The sequence below is a fragment of the Pteronotus mesoamericanus genome, unplaced genomic scaffold (assembly GCF_021234165.1).
Source record: "Pteronotus mesoamericanus isolate MK-2021 breed Mesoamerican mustached bat unplaced genomic scaffold, CSHL_Meso_final contig_52, whole genome shotgun sequence".
Classification (NCBI taxonomy): Eukaryota; Metazoa; Chordata; class Mammalia; order Chiroptera; family Mormoopidae; genus Pteronotus; species Pteronotus mesoamericanus.
Genome location: NW_026555189.1, coordinates 566,626 through 587,292, shown reverse-complemented (window position 1 = coordinate 587,292; position 20,667 = coordinate 566,626). Strand labels below are relative to the sequence as shown.

The 20,667-nt window shown below is 47.9% G+C and overlaps 2 protein-coding genes across 2 annotated transcripts in view; both read left to right on the top strand.

The window, feature by feature from the left end:
* Positions 1 to 2,561: 2,561 nt before the first annotated feature.
* Positions 2,562 to 17,117, top strand: MLYCD (malonyl-CoA decarboxylase). The gene is made up of 5 exons (XM_054579123.1): positions 2,562 to 3,102; positions 9,612 to 9,724; positions 10,735 to 10,891; positions 13,492 to 13,641; positions 15,690 to 17,117. Exons 1-5 carry the CDS (start codon positions 2,566 to 2,568, stop codon positions 16,221 to 16,223), a joined length of 1,491 nt encoding a protein of 496 aa, XP_054435098.1. The 5' UTR covers positions 2,562 to 2,565; the 3' UTR covers positions 16,224 to 17,117.
* Positions 17,118 to 17,563: 446 nt separating this feature from the next.
* OSGIN1 (oxidative stress induced growth inhibitor 1) overlaps positions 17,564 to 20,667 on the top strand; it is a 42,730-nt gene continuing 39,626 nt past the window's right edge. Inside the window, exon 1 of the mRNA XM_054579125.1 lies at positions 17,564 to 17,618. The gene's annotated coding sequence lies outside the window, so the exon portion shown is untranslated. The remainder of the gene's footprint in view (positions 17,619 to 20,667) is intronic.

Sequence of the window (20,667 nt, the reverse complement as noted above, 5' to 3'; positions counted from 1 at the left end):
TAACAGCAAAAACCAACCAACCTGATCAACCCAAATTAAGAAATAACCTGCATTAGTATACTCACAGCAGAGATGCTTTCATTGAACTGTTGGTGGGGAGAGAGGCATAAACACACCAGTGAGAACAGAGAACTTCCTGGGGAGAGGAGGAAGTCCCCAGGAATTACGAGTGCGTTCCCAGCTCGCTCAGTGAGTTTATGAGTCTGTTTTCTTTCTAGGTTTCTTGTTAGTTTGACATTTCATGGGAAAAATTATACTATTTGGTCTTTGAAAGGAATTTAGGCAGCTCCAATAAAGAAAAAATCGGTATGAGTGGAAGTGTTTTTTTGTGGTATGAATACACACACATACACACACACACACACATATTCAACCAAAAAAAAAAAATAGAAATCTTGTAAATATCTAGAAATGTCAAAGTGACTAAGAGAGTGTGGTACATAACTCAATTGAATGTTATACACCCCTTACAAAGGATAATAAAGAAGGTGACTTAGAAACATGAGAAATGTCTGTGATACGATGGGAAGTGAAAACAGGAAATAAACAGCACAAATAGTGATTACAACTCAGAACAAATGTTGGCCTGTGTACAAACACTGGAAGGACTTGCAGGAATAAAAACTGTTCTAATTAAGATGCTAGAATTTGGGTGACTTTTTCCCAAGATTTTCTTTAATGCTATTATTTTACACTTAGACATTTATCAGGACAGCTGTCCAGCCCATAGCTCTCTCTCTGAACACTGTGTCTCCACCCCAAAGGATGACTCTCCCTTAGTCCTGTTTGGCTCAGCTGACTCTGTACCCCAGCCTGGGGACCTGATGCAAGCTGGACCTACTGACTGACTAGGGCAATGCCAATCCCTCTGCAGCAGTCCTTTTTTTTTTTTAAGATAAAATTTACATAATACAATTCACCATGTTAGCCATTTAAAAGTGTGTCGTCCAGTGATTTTTAGTATATTCACAATGTTGTGCAATTTTCACCACTATCTAATTCCAGAACAGTTTTATCACTCAAAAGAAACTCCATAGCTATTATCAGTCACTCCCAATTCTCCCCTCTTCAAGTGCTAGGTAACCATTAATCTATTTTGTCTCTATGGATTCACCTATTATGGATACTTCATATAAATTAAATTAGACCATATGCGGTCTTTTGTTACCTAGCTTCTTTCACTGGCATAATGTTTTCAAGGTTCATCCATGCTGTAACATGTATCAGTATTTCATTCCTTTTTATGGATAAATAATATTTCATTGTATAGATATGCAGCATTTGGTTTATCCTATTCATCAGTTCATTGACATTTGGGTTTTTTCTACCTCTTGGCTATTGCAAATAATACTGCTATGAAAATTCATGTACAAGGTTTTCTGTGACTATATGATTACAATTATCTGGTAAACCTAGGAGTGAAATTGCTGGGTCATTTGGTAACTCTATGTGTAACTTTCCTAGGTACTGTCGAAATGATTTTCAGAATGGCTGCATCATTTTACTTTCCCACTAACAATGTATGAAAGTTCCGTTTTCTCAACAACCTCACCAACACTTATTTCCCTTTTTAAAAATTATTATTAATATTATTGCCAGGTCCTACATTAAATGTCACCTTTTCAGAGGAGGCCTCCATGGATGACCCTGTCCACAGCCGGAAATCCACCCTGGCCCTGAAATATTATATTATTCCACCTTGTTTATTTTCTTTATAGCATTTGTTACAATTTTTAGTTATCATCCGTCTCCTTCATTAATTAGACTGTAAACTCCAGGAGGCGTGATCAGGTTTGTCTGGTCCATTATTTTATCCCTGTGCCTAATATAGGACCTGGCACATACCAGGTGGTTAATAAACACTCTGTTGAATGAATGAACGGTCGAATGCTAAGGGAGGAGGAACAGGTTGGGAACAAGGTGTTCAGCAAAGCCTTATTTGCCTCATCCATGAAAAGCTCTCCAGCACGCAGCCAGAAGCTGGGTCCAAAGATCAGGAGAGAGAAGGGCTGCAGCCCTGGGAGTTACTTGTACAGACACTGACAATGAGTTGAGAGAGCCTAGGCTACCTTGTGAGAGAATTACCATCACGGAACTCCTTTAAGCACGCAGATTCCTGGGCTCCTCCCCAGCCACACTGGATCAGAACCTCGGGGACGGGGGCCCCCGAATCAGCATGCGTAACGTGTTCCGCAGGTGACTTTGCTGCAGCTTGAGGTTGGAGAGTTCGGCTCTAGGGAATGAGAGGCGCAGAAGAAGAGGAGGGGCCCAGGCTATAATATCTGGTGACCAGGTGATAGGACGCAGAGGAAGAGGAAGAAGCCTCCTGGACCTTTGGTCGCCCTTGGCTTCCCGCAGCGCCCCGCCCCGCCCGCCCCGCCCCCTCCCACGCCCCGCCCCGCCCCGCCTCTTCCCCCGCCCCGGACAAGCCCCGCCGCTGCGCCTTTCGATTGGCCGCCGCCCCTCCCGATCACGGGCCTCGGCCAATGGGGCCTGCGCGCGCCGAGGGCCGGAAGCACGGCGGCAGTAGCGATCGCGTCTTCTGGACGGTCGCCACCTGGCGCCATGCGAGGTCTCTGGCTGGGTCTGGTGTCGCGGCGGCTTCTCCCGCTGCGGCTGCCCCCGCGGCCGCAGCAGCCGGCTGGATCCTGGCTGTCGAGCGGGCCGGCGGCGGACGCCCTGAAGCGGGCCATGGACGAGCTGCTACGCCGCTCCGTGCCCGCGGTGCCGGAGTACGAGCTTCGCGAAAAGACGCCGGCGCCAGCCGAGGGCCAGTGCGCGGACTTCGTGAGCTTCTACGCCGGCCTGGCCGAGGCGGCCGAGCGCGCCGAGTTGCTGGGCCGCCTGGCACAGGACTTCGGCGTGGACCACGGCCAGGTGGCCGAGCAGAGTGCCGGCGTGCTCCAGCTGCACCAGCAACCTCGGGAGGCGGCCGTGCTGCTGCAGGCTGAGGACCGGCTGCGCTACGCCCTGGTTCCGCGCTACCGCGGCCTCTTCCACCACATCAGCAAGTTGGATGGCGGCGTGAGCTTCCTGGTGCAGCTGCGAGCCGACCTGCTCGAGGTCCTGGCCCTCAAGCTGGTGGAGGGGCCTCACGTCCGGGTAAGGCCCCGTCCGGGCCGCCCCGACTCCCTGGGAGCAGGGAAAGCCCGGGTCGCGCCCCCGCTTTGCACCCAGGTCCATGGGCCCTTGACAGTCCCTATACAGCCCTCACTGCCCCTCAAGCCCCAAACACTCCGCTTTCCCGGCCTGAAACCGTTCACACTTCACCATGAGTTACAGAGCCCCAAACTCTGTCCCCTTCCTTCCCAGGTTTTCTGAATCCTTAGCTCCGTGTCTTGCTCCAGTCTTTACTATGTAGTGCTTATTAGATAAGCAATCGCCTGCCTTTAAGATGACTGTCATACCTCATTCGTGATTAGGATACTTCACAAAGACTGACTACTTCAGCTGAGAGGTTTCGTCTACAAGGTATACTTGAACGAGTACCAAACTCAGCATCAAGCAGCCTTTCTAAAAAACCTGTATTGTGTCAGCAGAAGTTAATTGTGCGCCCATTATGTGTAAGCCATTGCCCTAAGAAGTCCTGTGAAACAAACGGGAATCACTAGAACTTGAGATCTCCACTGTCTTAAGAGTCTGGGTGCCTTCTAGAACTTGATACTTACTCCACAGGGATCTGGAGAATTAGGTAGAATGTCTCCTGTCTCATAATGAAATCATCCACCTGTCCAACCACCCTTCGATATGCAACCATCCGGCGTTTATCTTGTAGGAGAGAGACATGCTCTAGGCTCCCAGGTCGTTTGGTCCAGGAGCTTGTGTTCTAGAACAGAAAGAGTTAAGTAGAGGCATGGTGGATGGTAAGCACTTTCCATACATGTGCTTTTTTCATCCTCAGCAAGTCATAGCAAACTCTGTTATGGATGAGGTGATTAAAGCTTGTTGAGGTCAAGTGCAATGCCCAGAGTCGAGAGCTGGTAAGAGCCACAACTCAAGCCAGACTCAATGATTCCCCAGTTGGGTACTTCTTCACTACACAGCGACTTGGAGTTGACCATTTAACTAGATCTAAAATGGATTTGTTCTCTTAGAATTTGCCTTTTTCTCTCAAGTGGAGGTCAGATAAAACCAGTTAATTGGTGGCTTTGTTTTATTTAGTGTCACTGAATCAGGAGTTAAGTATTCTCTAGTTGTAACTATTTACTTTTGTGCAGGCTTCTATCTTACCAGCAGTCTTAGTGCCCATCTTTCTCTAAAACCACAGGTTAGTCTTTACTCCCTTGTTGAAAAATCATCAAGCCTCACATGCCAAAAGGATTGCATTCAGTGTCTTTCCTTTGTCATTTATGATGCACACCAAATCATCCTGGACAGCATTCCCACCTTTAGTCTCCATTACTTGCTCCTCTCCATAGACTTACCTCCAGCCGAGCTGGCTCTTGAATGGAAAGTTCCTGAGCCCCTATCCCTGTGTGATTTCTACTTGGGAGGCCTGGTAGAATAAGGGCTGCCTCCACCCTTAGCTCATTCACTCAGCTTTTCCAGGCCCTCTGGCTCAAAATGGTCTCAATTTTGAGCTTCATGACATAAATTATTATCTGCACCCCTCACTTAGGTTTTATACATCAACCACAGAATTGAGCGTCTGAAATGTATTATTCCCCCTACCCCCAAATAGATGATCGGCTCCTTGAAAAACTGGGAACCTTGTCTTAAATTTCTTGCATAGCAAAATGATGAATGAAGCATTAAGATAGACTCCTGGGTGCCCCTCTATAAGACAAAGTCAGCGCACTAATCATCCCCATTTGTCTTGATGTCAGCTTGCTCCACTCACAGTTCTGAGCCTGGAAGGAAGCCCAGAGGGTCTGGGAGTTTCTGCCAGTGAAGAGAGACATCAGATCAGACGTTCAGACTGCCCTTGGCAGATTTCAGCAAGTGTTGGCCCTGGATGATTCCTAATGCCTCTACCAGTTCTCAATCCTCTGATTCTCTGACACATTACTGACTGAGGTCCCCTTGCTATTGCCCACAGGAGAAAACACGTGGTTATTGTGCAGTGGAAAAGGAATATTGTGGCAGCTGAAAGCTGTAACATTGAGACTTGACTTGTTGGAAGTGAGGAGCTCGCCCCAGGGAAATCCAGAGCTGCCAGCTAACCAGGTCGTCAGATGTTCAGAGTCCCATGTTTTTAAAGCAAGTGTTCACACACAAGGGAAAAAAAGGTTGCATACCTACAGGCAAAAAGCCCCATGGAATAAAGATATTTTTTGAAGAAAGGATAAATAACCATGCGCATGGTCTGGACACGTTAGGTACAGAAGCCTTTTTTAGTGTCTATCATGCCTCTTTCATTTTATCTACATAGCAATTCTGTCATATTTAGTGTGTCTGTCAGTGCCTGGTAATTCCCTTCTCCTTTGGTCTACATAGTTATGTCAATTTTTTTAAAATCCCTATCGTTAAATCATTCAGAGACTAGTTCTTTTAAATGTATGGACGTTATCACTGGGATCTGCTATTGTACTCTATCACCAGAGTCACCTAATGTCCATCTTGATTCTCTTCTCATTCCGGATTTTGCATCCAAGCTAAAGAGGTGATACAGGCAGAACTTTTGCTTCTAGGAAGTCAGTGTTAGAGACCACCAGAAGTTTGGCGTGTGAAGCTTTAGGGCAGGAGTCCCAGACCCGCAGGGGCCTGTGATGTGGGGGAGCGGGGAGCTCCTCTGTGGCCGTGCCAGATGTCAGCAAGCCTTACTGTGTGCACGCAACAGGCACCCTGTCGCAGACACACTGCTTGCCTGAGCCCTGCTGACCTTAAGACTTGCTAGGTACATTCATGTGAATATGCACTGATTTGCAGGAGTTGCTGTGGGCTTGGTCCTGAGCATTCACCTTGGTCCACTGTGTTTGTGACACGGGTCCTTGTTTACTGGAGCCTATAGGGTACAAAGGCACTTCAGAAGGACCAGCAATGTGAGGCCGAATGTGGCGATTCTGTGCCTCTGACCAGACAGTGAGTAGAGTGGAAGAGGCACTGGGTGGGGAGACAAGAGGTAGGTTCCCAGGCCTGCCTTTGCCATCCATTGGTTAGAGACATGATTTTAGATGACCTTAGCCAAGTCACTTAACTCCCTGGGCCAACTGATTCTGCACTGAGGTGAGAAAGTCAGCTGGCGGTTGATATGTTCAAGGTCAGTCAGCCTGCTTCTCTCCTAAGAAATACCCTGAGGGATATGGTAGAGCTTTGCTAAAAATCTCTTTTACAAATGAGGGCAGATTTGTCCAGACCTAGGCACTGACCAAGGGTTGTGATTATTGGAACCGTGGGAAGACTCCTGAAGACTGACAGCTCCATTTCAAGTGTGGCCCAGCATGAAGACTAAAGTCAGGAGGCCAGGCAGCTGTCTCTCTCTTTCCTGGGATATTTTGAATCAGACATTTCTTTTCTCTCCCGTGGGCATCTTAATCCTTTTTGATAAGAAGTTCAGAGTCAGTTTCAAGTCTCTGCTGGGAACACACAACTGCTACACTGAAGAAAGTTTTTATAGCCTGGCAAAGGTCAAATGTCTGTGTTGTTTTTTGATACAGCAGATCCATACACGGATGCCTCCTGAACAAAGTGCCCTGTGAATGTGTAGGTGTGTGCCCAGCTCTGCTTATGGGGTGTGAGGGGGCGTGTGTGGTACGTGGTTGGGGAGAGGGTCATGTCGGGGAGCAGGTGTGGTTTCTGTGTGTGTTGGTTTATAGGCTTTTTGTTTTTCTCCAGAGACATTCCCAAAGGCCCACTTTGGTTGAAGAGTTAGGTTTCTTAGATAAAATCCCAGTGCAACTGAGCTGACTGACCCCCATTATAGCAGAAGGCCTGAGCGTTGTTCAACTTTTTTCGGGCACTAAAGGGAAGTTGGCATTTAGAAATTGAGAGGGCTTCTTGATGGCAATTTAAGCATAGAAATTACGGTGAAATGAGCGGTGTGCAAGACTTCACAGACGCATAGGTAGAACATAAGAGAAGGGACTAAACATGTGTCAGACACAGTCAGCATCGCCGCCGTTGGCAGTGCCCAGCCCTGATAGCCACTGTTGTACAAACTTTTTTGGTGGCTCGTCCTGCTTTTAAGTTAATATAGTGGTCCTTCTTGATTCTACTAAATTCTGTGTTTAGTTAGACGAGAAAAGATCTTATTTGTAGGTAGGAAAGTGTGTCCCAGCCACCTGGGGGGTAGCAGCTTGCATGAATGAGACCTGTTCCTAAAATGTACCTTTGGACTGTGACCCTTTCTGATAGCGTTCATCTCTCTTCCCCAGAGCTTCTGAGCAATGAAAAGTAATTCTTCACATACCAAAAAAACTTGAGAGGAGGGTGTGGGGGGCAGGTGTTTGTCTGCTGAGAGAGAGTCGGCTGGCCTCCACAGCGTCGCCCAGGATAGCTAGCGTGGGCCGTGCTGCGGAAGACAGGCCTGCCACTGATGCTGGCGGCGCCGCAGTCCCAGCCGTTGTGTTTTGGAGGCTCGGGTTGTTGATAATGATGGCAGGATTAACGAGCAGAAAGCATGAGGGACTTCTTTCCCTCCTGTTCTCTGTGATCCAGTAACCTTGCTGCACGGGGTGGCTAACGCCAGCCGGGACAGCTGTGGAGACTTGTAACCTTTAACCCAGATTCCCAGCTCTTGTGACCAGTGTCACATTGTATAGCTGTCAATAGCCCAAAATAGAATGAAGAGGCTTTTAGACGGGGAGCTCTCCTCAACCAAACCGTTTCTTTAATAATTAATACTGAAACTGGATAGTTCCAGCTTTTCTATTATGAATGGAATAGGGATGCCAGTGCACCTTATATGGAACTGGACCGATCCGTTTCTAACCACTTAGTGCAGAGGTTCCTAACCCCGGGGTCCATGAACCCCTGGGGATGATCCAAAGATGTATTTCAAAGGCTTATTAATCCCAGGCAACTGTATGTAAAATTTAAAATGTGTTTGCGTTTTCTGGAGGGAGCATTCCTGGATTCTTGGTTTTTAGTACATACTCTGGAGGATGTGTGCACCCCAGGAAGATTAAGAACCATTGTAGTCAAGTGCAGTAAATAGTTTTGTAAGGGGCCGTCCTGTATTTCCTAGCAAATGACATCTCATATCCTCCCTTCCTACTACTTCTAAGCCCCATTCTCCAGTTTTTCTTTTCTTTTTCTAAGATTCTAGTTATTTATTTATTTATTTTTTTATTTCTAGAGAGAGGGGGACAGAGGGAGAGGGAGAGAAACATCAGTGAGCGGTTGCCTCTCACATACTCCCAACGGGGCACCTGGCCCGCAACCCAGGCCTGTGCCGTGACTGCAGATCGAACCGGCAACCCTTTGGTTCGCAGGCCAGCACCCAGTCCACTGAACCACCCCAGCCAGGGCTCTTCTTTTTCATTGCCTGTCAATCTGTTAGCCATCTTCTACACGGAAGGTCCCACTGAATGCTTTGGGAACTAGAGGAATGAAATAGAAATAACCTCTGCCCTTACAGAGCTTAGAGCTGAGTAAAGGAGACTAGATTATGGAATCCACTGAGAAGTAAAAGGAATCTCAAAAGTAATTCGGCCCAACCACTATCAGATACTTAAATCCTTTTTAAAACAGCTCCACCACGTCCTTGTTGACCACGGCTGTGCTCACCACTTTCCACAGGGAGGTTCACTGTCTCCCAGGATGACCTTTCGCTGTTCAAAAGCTCTTTAAGTTCAGCCCGAGTCTGACTCTGTGTCCCCCAGTTAGTCCTAGATTTACGCCCTCTCCGCCCGACTCTGGCTATTAAAGGGTTACTGCTGTTACATGTTCAGCAGGGTCAGAGCAGGCTAAACTGAGATGGTTCCACTCCTGTCTTTTCCTTAAGCACTTCCAAACTCTTCTCACTTGAAAGGTCTCAGTGCAGATGTATCTTTGATGGTAAAGTGGACACAGTTTTCAGCAATAGATCAGATATAAGTGAGTAAAGTGAAATGAGAATAATTTTATCAAATCTGAGTGCATTGATTGCCAGATACAATATTCTTTTATTTCCCATTAAGGGAGGAAAAAAATGCTACCAGTTAAATTGTGATCTGCCATCATTTGAAAGGTGCATCCCAATTATAGAAACGTTAAGATACGAAAATGGGCACCTTTGAGTTGACGCAGCATGGTACCTGGACGCAGGACTTGCTCCTGCTAGGAGACAAGGCGTGGCGTTCCGGCATGTGCGCAGCTCTTTCTATGGGCAGGAGGGCTTGAGCGCCATGCTGTGTCTGTGCTTCCTGTGCACCCTTCGTCGTTATATCAACTTGAGGTGTTTAGTTGTGTTCACCCCATGAATGAATTGGATCATAGTATTTGATTTGGGAGACTTAAGTTGAATACTCCCACTTAGGTATCTTACAGACTGAAGCAGTAAAGTCTAAATGAAGCACTGAATTCAGTGTAACTTGGTTGAGAGCCAAGTTCAGTAGCCATATCTCAGAAAAGGCCATATAGAGAAACATCTTGCACAGTCTCCTTTGATCTCACCCCTTGGTGTTTAATTCACTGCGCTGACAATGCAGAGATGGGCTTGGAAAAGCTGACACTTCCCTCCTCCTTTCCAGGAAATGAATGGAGTGCTGAAAGGCATGCTCACAGAATGGTTTTCCTCAGGGTTCCTAAACCTAGAACGGGTGACCTGGCATTCGCCATGTGAGGTGCTCCAGAAAATCAGTGAGTAAGTATCCAGGTTTTCACGTTCCTTATACTTCAGCTGAAAGCCAATCTCTATTTACATGGTCGTTTCCTTCCAAGCCTAGTAAAACCCAGACATGGCATTCACAAATGTCATGGCTGTTCTAGCAGACGATGCCGTGATCATAGGGGAGGATAGGGCACTGACAGAAACTGGTCATTCTACCGTCAAGCCTGCCCGCAGTGTCTCATTTACATCCTCGTGCTTAAAGCCCGTGGCCTCCCTTTTCCCAGGACCCCACTGTCAGAGCCGTATGCATTCACTGGACCAAGTGTTTGCATTAGTCATCCCAACAGTATCTATCTCATCTCGTTGTGAAGATTTCTCCCTTGGATGTAATCTCTAAATTAACAGTATCGCACATAATTCCAACATGTCTGAGACACAGTAAAATGCAGGCCAGCATGTCACAGTTCTCACAAACAGGGGAAGCTCTTTCCACGACAGGAGCTTCATATTCCGCCTTGTCTTACACGATCGAAGGTTTGGAAAATGCAGGGTTTGCAGTGTAGCCGATTTGAGGGACTGATAGTGCCTGCTGCCATTTTGCACGTTGAAAACAAACTCGTGGTTGGCTGCAGTCGCTAGCCAAATGGAACCAAGAGATGTGTCTCTGCAACATTGACTTCAAACTGCAGAGATTTAAAGGAAATAAAAGACATAGAATGTTCAACGACTAAGCGTCTGGTTAGGTTTCTGCGTCACAGTCTTTTGCATAACTGCTTCCCCAGGGCCTCGCAAGCTAGTCTTAAGACCTGGTATTAAAAATTAGAGCACAATTTTGTGTGTAAAATGGTCATTAATTGTAGTTCCTTTCAGTCAGTACTGATTCACATTAAAATGATTTTCTTTAAATTTTTCCTGAAGAGGCCATTGAAGCTGTATTTAAAGGATTTATTTGACTTCAGTGAATAATATGAATCAGAATCAGCAATGCTTATTTAACGCGTAAATTGAACATTTGTCTTACCTCTTTATAATCTTCTCGTCAGGTCTGAGGCTGTGCATCCTGTAAAAAATTGGATGGATATCAAACAGCGTGTCGGGCCATACAGGCGGTGTTACTTCTTTTCTCACTGTTCAACCCCCGGGGAGCCCCTGGTGGTTCTGTACGTGGCGCTGACCAGTGACATCCCCAGCAACATCCAGGTACCTGCGGATGCCAGTCAAGGACAAGGCGGGCTCCTGCAGAGCCTCTTAAGGTTTTTTAAACTTGGTTTTATGCCCCTTTTTCAAAAGCTCTAGGCTTTTGTAGATTTTTGAATTGGCTGTATAAAATCTCTAATTTTATAGCTATACAATGTAGAGATATAGTACAGAGGCAGTCTTGAAATTAGGAGAGCATTCATCTGGGTCTACTGACTTTGGGTTGAGTCAGGGTTGAAGTCTATTACAGAATACTTTTGTGGGGCAGAAGAGAAGGAAGGGCACATGGTTCGGCTTTTCAGCATTTGTTAAGTGCCTATGGGTAGTGTTAAATGACACGTGACTGAAAAACAGACTCGGCGCTGTGGCCTCGCACAGGCCCAGAGCTCCGCCCGGGGAGTGGAAGCGATGGAGCCACTCCGGCAGGCCTGCCTGCGGCGAGCTTGGCTGCTCCTTGAGGAGGAGGCGAGAGTGTCTGAAACATTCTTGCGGGCTCAGGGGAGGCGGAAGGAGAACCAGGCCGGGACTGGGAATGGGAGAGCAGATGGCAATGATGGTAAAGACAGAGGAGGGGACGTGGGGATACCTGGGTCACAGTGTGTTTGCTTAAACCAGGAGGCCAGGCTGGATGAGGGCTTGGCATGGGAATGGCCTGTTTGGAAGCCAGAGAGGTGGTAACAGGTCACAAAACGGGCCCTCTGGGCGGCGTTCCTAGTCTCCGAAGAAATAGAAACCAAGCAGGCAAACGAACAGATGTTCTTCATCACCAGGGAGAAATCCCTTACGATTTTGTGTTTGAAAGAGTCAGCATACTCTCGCTCTAGAATTTATTACAACCTCTTTGAGGACAGTTTGATGATTTCTATTAAACTATAAAACATGCATGCCTTTGACCTAAAAATGTCACTCTCAGGAATTTATCCTGGAGAGACACTCAGACCTAAGAGTGCAGGAGGTTGCAACATTGCCTACAGTTTTGAAAAACTGGAAGTGATAACCCAGGTGTCCCTCAGGAGGGGATGCGTTAAGGAAATGATGGCATGTACACCCTCACACACAGTGCATTTCTATGAGTGTGTTTAAGTGTTGATTTAGTTTTATATTTTTGACATGGAAAGCTAACATTGACAAACTAGTGCATAAAACAATCAGGTTACAGGATAGCATGTATACTATGATCTTATTTATAATATTAATACTATCGATGAGCATTTGCTCTGTCCATTGGCCTGCAAAGCACATTCCATGTATTACTGCTCATAGTAATAGCCAGTGAGACAGACCTAGAAAGGTGCTTATCAAATGGTTGACAACAGGACTTGGTGTTCGGTTTTAGAATAATTTGTCATTTCTTTGTGCAGTTATTTTTGCCTCTTGCACATTATGCATATCTCATTTGTATAACCAAAGAAAGATTCATTTTTATTTTCAAAAACTTTAAAAAAAAACTTTCTGGAAATTTTTGAATAAAGAACCACTAGGCAACCTCTACAGACTTACTGAAAAACAAAGGAGAGAATTCACCAAGAAGAAGACAGTAGTGATGGGAACCAAGCTCTGTCCATTGAGGCTTGGTGGTGGCCGCGCCCAGGACTTGTGGCCACCTCTGTCTCACCATCTAGCCACTGTCTTACGGCAGCAGTTCTTTTCAGGAGTCACAAAAAAGACCCTTTGAGCGTCTGAAGAGGGAGAAAGCTGAGGACATTTTCCCCAGGGGAGTAAGTCCCACATTCTGCCCACAAGTTCAGAAAGTTTGTGGACTCCTGGACCTTATCATGGGTCCTGGGCCAACCACCACAACTTCAAGAATCACGCGTAGCTGGTGGAAGTTAGAGTAGTGTGAATGTGCTCTTCAGAAGCAAGCTGGTGTGCACGCATCAAAGCAAACTGAGAGGTAACCACCTGCCACTCCACTATTGTCAAGTGCCCTGCAGAATATTAAGGTTCAGAAAACCCCTCAATCAAAACTCAGAGCTAATAAAATCAGACTTGACTAAGGGACTTTCAGCACTACAAGTCGTATCTTAAATTGCTTTGCACATGTATATTTTCATTGAGGAAAAACAAGAATGTGGCACAAAACCAAAAAGGTGCGTGGGGAAATCAGGAAAAGATAAATTTCGTAAAAAAATTACATAGGTTTTGCAGGTCTCTTGAGAGTTCAGAGAAAAGGAGTGAAAATAACTAAAGGGTGGAACACACAGACTTTTGTAGAGAGTGGAGCCATGTGGCCTAGACAAGGGATGCGGGGTTCTCCCTGGGTGTTGAAGGGAGCAGATTAATCAACTTTCAGTTTGCACAAAGGCCTGAAAAAGACATAAATTGCTTTCAACAAAGTTTGCAGAGACTTTCAAAGAGGTAGAAATGGCACAGCATTGAGCAAACAGCCCGGGGAAGTTGTGCAGGCGCCGTCTTCAGGGGGATCTCAGACCAGACCAGACAGCGCTTTGTCTTCGCAGCCTGGTCCGTGAGCGGAAGAGAGGGGACGCTGAGATCTTTCAGCTCCCACCCTGGGAGGATTTTCTCGTGGCCTGAAGTGGAAGCATGGGGTGCAGGGACAAGAGCATCCAAGCCTGCTCAGCGCCGTCATCCATGTTTTGCAGACGATAGTGAAGGATTGTCCTCTCTCGGACACAGAGGAGAAGAACAAAATTGCCGCCGCCATCTTTTATTCCATCAGCCTGACCAAGCAAGGCCTGCAGGGGGTGGAGCTGGGCACCTTCCTCATAAAGCGTGCGGTGAAGGAGCTGCAGGTGAGTGCCACGCCACCGTGGGACTGTTGGGTCAGAGCCCCCGCTCGCCCTGCTGCTGCAGGGCAGTCGGGTCTTAGGATTGGCAGTGGGCAGGGGATGAAGATTTGAGCTGGGAGGAAGAGGGGGGCAGGGAGTGCCAGAGGCACTTCCTGGGGTCCTGAGACCGCTCAGGGGAGGAGGAAAAGGCATCAGGAAACTGGCTGCTCAGGTGGGCACAACTGCAGACGTTCTGAGGGCCTCAGCTTTCTGATCTGCGCGTTGTCGCAGCGTAGTTACGACGAGTGCCGCCTTTCGTTCTCACTTGTCCCGGTTTGGATGATACTCTTCTGTCATTCTGGCCACACCTGACCATCCCCCTCCACCCTTGCCCACACTGTTCAGGTCCCTGGCCCCCGCCATTTCATCAGCTTGGGCTTTCTCATCATTCGCGGGCGTGTCAGGGCAGCTTCAAAAAGACTGGCTTTTTAAAATACACAACTTTCTTCTCTTTATTGCCCTGGGAAGAATACTGTAGCCATTCTACAGCGGCAGTGCTGAGGTTCACTCTAGGTCTAGACTTTCTGAAACCATCTCATAAGGGGCTAGGGTAAACTGTAATAAGTAGAATCTAATCATTAGGTAAAATAATTAGATTGCTAATAATTGGCTTTGAGACTGGTGTTCTCTGCTTTGGGTAGTTTCAACACAGCTGCAGCCGAAGTTCTTCCTGAGAGTGACAGGGTGGGATTAAAATATTTATGTGCTTTGTATTAAATTCATAATCAATTTTAAATCTAAGAACTCAAGATTCAATTGGATATCAGCTTCATTAAAATCACTGTCACTTTTCCCCAGAGGCGGTAAGAAGCCACATCTAATTAATACCAGTGTCATCTTATTTCCTTCTTCCTTGCTGAAGGTGTCAATGAATTGGGCAGGGAGAGGGCGACTCTGTGACAGGTGATCAAAGGGGAGCGGAATCAGGATTCCGAATAACTCGCCCCCAGGCTGTGCTTCTCAGCCAGTCAGAGCCGCTGGGCGGCAGCCTTGCTGACGGCCGCGGGAAGGCATCAGAGAGAACCTCAGTGGGCGCGGTCCTCTTCTGCACAGAAGTGTTCCTGGAGGCTTATAAAAGCCAGCACTAAGAGCCCCCTTAAATGTCTGACGAAAAGAACGTGATTAGGAAAAAAACAGTATAGTCTCATCTTTAGATATTGTTCTGTTATAATCGTTTTTGGAATTTTAGTGATAATGAGAAAATGGTCATGATACAAGTTCCTAAAGCAGGATATAAAGTAAATGCCTAAAGCAGGATATAAAGTAAATGTCTCACCCATGTAAAAATTGCCTAGAAAAATACCAGAAGGAGTTATACTGTAGCAAACTATCGAGAGCAATTATCTCAGAGTAGAGGAGTATTCATGGTTTTCTTTGCTTCTGTTATAAATCTTTAAAAATCGTTTCTATAGTAAGCACATGCATTAAATTTATAAACAAAAAACCCTGGATTTTTCAAAATGATGATTGAGAGCTCTGTAATTTGAATAATAATGATTGATCTGATGTAGAGAAATACCCATTGCCTCCCCTTCCATCCCATGCTCTGCGCCCACTGCTTTATAGCCAGGCAATCAGTTATTCATTCAACAAACAGTCACTGGGTGCCAGGCACCAGACCAGACTGTGTGGCTGTGAAGATTGTCCGCGGGAGAGGAACAGTGTGCTAGAGAGACAAGATCTGTAGTCAGAAGACTGCACGCCAGGTCCCACTCACGGCAGCCCGCTCTGATGCCTCTGTGGTCCGCGGTGCAGATGGAGACACCACCGGAAAGGCTTGCCTTGGGGACTCAGGATGCCTCCAGGGCCTGGCACCCATCAGGTTCTTAATAAAGTGTCCTTGAGAGAAGAAAACTTAGTGCACTTCAAACATCACTCTGTAAAGCAGCGTGCACAGGTTAATGCCACATAAATGATAATGGAGAGGTGTTTCTGTATTGATGACGTGCCTGCTGAATTCGTGTGTGTGTGTTCTCTCCACCTTCCTTTCCCCACCCCACCATGCCTTACAGAGAGAGCTTCCTCACATTGGGACATTTTCAAGTCTCTCTCCTATACCTGGCTTCACCAAATGGCTCCTGGGGCTCCTGAAATCACAAGCAAAGGATCATGGGAAGAATGAATTATTCACAGATTCTGAGTATAAAGAAATCTCTGAGATCACAGGGGAACCTATTCATGAGACCCTCAAGGTCTTTCTCAGCAGCAGCGAATGGGTGAAGTCTGAAAAGCTGGTCAGAGTGCTCCAGGCCCCCTTGATGAGGCTCTGTGCCTGGTACCTGTACGGAGAGAAGCACCGAGGCTATGCCCTGAACCCTGTGGCAAACTTCCACCTGCAGAACGGGGCTGTGTTGTGGCGCATCAATTGGATGGCTGACGTCAGCCCCAGGGGCCTCACCAGCTCATGTGGCCTGATGGTCAACTACCGGTACTACCTGGAGGAGACGGCCGCCAACAGCACCACCTACCTTTGCTCAAAGAACATCAAAGCTTCCGAGCAGGTCCTCAGCCTGGTGACCCAGTTCCAGAAGAACAGCAAACTTTAAACCTCTCCCGAAGCAGATGGAGACATCCTCGGCTTGGGAAAGCCTAATTTTCTGGATGGGTCAGAGGGTGATGGGGCAAAAGGAACTCTCTGAGTAAAGCAAAGTCACACTGCTTTCTCTGCCCACAGCAGGGCCACGCGGCAGGCCGGGCCCTACAGGTCATTGTTCAAGGAAAAGCGCTATACCTGATGGTAAGGTGGTGGCAGGTACAGGTGGACACCGGCCGGGCGGGGATGCAGTGCTCTCTCCAAAAGATTCTGTTACTGTCTTTGGCCTGGCTGCCTGTCCAGGGTCGGTGCTGTGGCGCCTCTGTCTTCAGAAAGCCCCAGAGCCTCTGCTGGCTGTCATCCCAGCTGAGTCACTCAGCCTCTCAAGGACCCAGGCCGACGGTCCAGGTGAAAATAGATTTTCCTCTGAGCTCAAAACATAATTCAGCCTGATGCCTCTTCACCACTGCCCTTCAGTCGCTATAAAGGGATAGAGGGCTCTGCTACATTTTACTGGTCATATTTTGGACATCACAAATATATGGAAAGATTCGTGACTTTGCACAAAGTTTACTAAGTTAAATCACCAAACACAAGAGGTATTGTTGCTTAGGGCTTATATTCAGTTATGGACATTGAAGTTTTTAGTGATTCAAGTTCATAATGAACCTAATAGTAAAGAACAAATCTGTTCTGCAAAGCATTAAACATATGGTTATTTAAGGTAGTGTGGTAGTTGTTTTTGAGTTCTGAGACCTCATAAGCTGGAACCCGCTCTGAGATATCAGCTGCACCTTGGGTCCCCAGCCAGCCGTGGGTATGCTGGGGGCCCATGACGAAGGCCTGGCGGGCGCTGCCTTCTTCAGAGACGAGGGAGAAGCGGCACTGCAGCTATGGGGAGAAGCAGGGCAGGTCTGTGTCTCCGCGGGTCGGTGTTCGCAGTGCTTGCTCTGTCCTCAGTATGGCAGACAGGTCGCCTTGCGTTTTTGGGTTTTCATCTTCCACTCACGTCTCCGGGTCCTTCTCTGTCGTCTCCTGAATGTGACTTGTTGCCTGATAACAATCAACACGGTGGTCACTAGTAGAGCTTTTTGCTTTCTCCGAATCCTGGTCGACGCTGCCTCATGCTTCTCGTTGAGCTAATTCTGAAAACCCTTGGGCTCTAGAGTTACTTGCAGGACCCTGGTCAGCAGCCCTGGCATCCTGTTGGCCCCCGTATAAAGAGAGAATTCCTCCTGGCGAGTGATGGGGCCTGCTAATGTCCCAGGTCCTGGATGTCAGAAAATCACAAAGTCTGGGTGTCTGTAACCGTTACTGTGCCAGAGTCTCCACCTGTGTCCGTCACCCCCTCCCCACCCCCCGGCTCCAGGATCAGCTGCTCCTCTGCAGTCGGCACGGCATAGAGAAGGTGAGTGGGTGTGGGTGCTTCTGTGGTCTGAATGTTTGTGCCCCCCTCAAAATCACGTGTTGAAATCCCAGCCCCCGAAGTGGATGGTGTTAATGGGTAGGAGTTTTGAGAGGTGATTAGGTCATAAGGGTGGAACCCTCGTGAATGGGAGTGGTGCCCTTAGAAAAGGGACCCCACAGAATTCCCTCAGCCCTTCTGCAATGGGAAGATTCAACAAGGAGCCTGCGGCCCAGGAGAGGCCTCCCACCCAACCACGGTGGCACCTTGATCTCTAATCACTAGCTTCCAGAACTGGAAAACAAGAAATCTCTGCTATTTATGAGCACCCCAGTCTGTAGTATTTTATAGTAGCCCGAACGGACTGAGGTGGGTGGATAAGGATGGGTGGGTCTCCCAGGGCCCTCAGTCCAGTCACTGAAGGGAAAGAGCTTATGACGCCTCTCTCAGGCTGCATTGAGCCGAAATTCCCCGCCCTCACCAATGGCCCAGGAGACCCCTCACTTGCTTCTCACGCTGGGCCTACAGCCCTTGGAAGGCAGACGGTGGCTATCTGGCCTGGCTCCCACTTCCTCTGAGGGATGATGTCCTTTGCACAACAATCACAGCAGAGCAGGAGTCAAAATCAGACAACAACTGGGTCTGAAGGCAACAAAAAAGTTTATTCACTGGATCTTAGTGTTGGGAATTTTCCTCCTACAGAAGAGCCCTAACCAATTGGCCAGGTGACACCCTCACAAGGGGGACCCAGAAGCTGGGAGTGTAGGCGGGCGCTGTCTCCCAGGCCTCGTTTCCATCCCACTTGCTCTTAGGGGACCCCAGCAAGCAGTCTGACTGCAGTAACGTCCTCTGGAAAATGCCCCACAGATGGTGGGCTCACAGTCGGTGCTCAATAAATTGTCATTAGTAGTTTCCAGAGCTGCTCAGGTTCAAGGCTGAAGCTGTATTTTATTACTACCACCCCCCGACCGTGGACCCATGGAGCCTATTCCTCCTGCAGGTCTCCCCCACCGCCACGGCTGCCTTCATCTCTCACTGCTTTGGTGTCTGTCATTCGGACAGACCCGCGTCTTTATCCCATCCAGGAAGTTTCCCTGGAGGCTCAGTGCTGGGCTCTGCTGGGATTCGGAATAATTCTGATTCAAGGGGCGCTAATGGACTTGGGGCCCACCTGCCCTGATGTGTCCATGGGTCCCTTTTTTTTCTGAAAGGCAATGCATGGCATAATGGCATAATGGTTGAGGCCACCAGCTGTGGCTGCAGCCAGTGCTGGAGCCATGCCCCGGCCCCACTGCTTCCCAACTGGGTGGCCGGTGGCAAGCCCCCTGTTCTCACTGTGCCCCAGTTTCCTGTCTGTAAATGTGGGTAACCACAGCACCTACTTCAGGGGCTGCTGCGAGGCTCAAAGGAGACGGCGTATATAAAGCACTTAAATTGCCCCAGTTACTATGCTTATTCCAAACGTCCGTACATCTGGACTTCTGACAGGGGACTGTGTTGCCCTCACCTTAATGTAGGCTCTGGAATCTGTCATCTCCTTGGCAGTTAGTGTTTGGCAATTTTCTGGCTTCTGCTCACAGTTTCTACAAGGTGACTAAGTGGAGTAATTCATTCCCAGAAATTCCTCCTCTGTGCACTGCATGGGTGCTTGAGGCATCGAAGCAGCATCCCACTTCCAGGTGAGGAGCGCCAGATTAAACAGCATGGCCCAAGCCCTCTCAGCTGGTACCTTGTCCAACAAGCCCCCAGCCAGCTCTGCCTCGCTGGCTGGAGTCACTCTGCTGCCTGCCTCCCTGCCCCGCTTCCTCCGTCCCTCCCCTCCTCTCCCAGGGCCGGATCCTCACTGCATCCAGAAGCAGGGCAGCTAAGGGTTGTGTAGCTCTGCCCTCTCTTGGTCCCCTGAGGGCATTACACTCCTGCAAGAAAGCACCACTTTGTCCTTGTTCTGCCTGTATGTGGATTAACAGGTTGAAGGTGTCTCTTAAACATTTTGCAAGCATTGGCTTATTCTGGGTTTTGTTTGAAATTAAGCGTAAGGTGCACTTAAGACCTAAATGGAGCGAACATCTCTTTCTGATTTTTAATTGGATTCTAAGACATTCATTGGAATATGAAATCCATTCTCATCTATTCTTAGATAGAAACAAAAGCCTCACAATGGTTTCTGTTCACCACAGAAATTTCTGCATTATTTGTAATTTAGCAACACTGATAGAGGTGAATCCAAGTCTCTTTCTCGCCTTTGTTTTTCTTTCTTTTTTAAAAATTACATTTGTATTTCTTGAATACCTAATATTTAATTATGAAGGAAAGAAGAAAGGAAGAGCATACATCTCTGCTCTGGGCCAAATGTTTTCCACACTGAAGTCTGCAGAATGTTTCTCACTGACAGATGAGGTAACTCAGGCTCAGAGAGGGCTGAGCAGCCAGCGAGGGTGGACTGGCCACCACAGGGACCTGCCTCCCACCCAGATGCCCCAGCAGAGCTGCAGAGTTGGAGCCCACAGGGGCTGGCTCAGGAGCCCCTGCTCCCATAGAACTGCTCTGTGACCTGAGACCTATCAGGGGAGTTCCCTTCAAATGCAAAAAAAAAGGGGGGGGTGTTAAAAAGCCACACTTCCAAGTCTCACACTTCTCCCAAGCTAGACAGTGTCCCCAACCCCTCCCCACCCCCAGGTTAAATAGGTTAAGTGGGGCTGTCCCCCCAGCCCCCGAATGCAGGCCTGGAGCCTCACGTAGTGGTGCCTGCTGCACAGCAGGTGACTCCTTGGGTGGTGACAGACAGTGCCTTGGCTGGAGAGACAAGGAACTTTCAAATCCCCCTACCACCTCGGGCCACTGTCATATGGGGTCAGAGACATTCTGATGCTAAAAATGGTTCTGAGCAGGAACTGGATCTGGAACTGCCATCATGGGTGCTATTCAACCCATTTACCACTAGGTGGCAGTGTTGTCTCTTTCTTCCACTTGGAGCTTAACGTTAAGTTCTTAACAGGTAACAAAGCCACTTTGGTGGTAAACCTGTTGCCCAGATCCTGCACTTCAGGCTCCC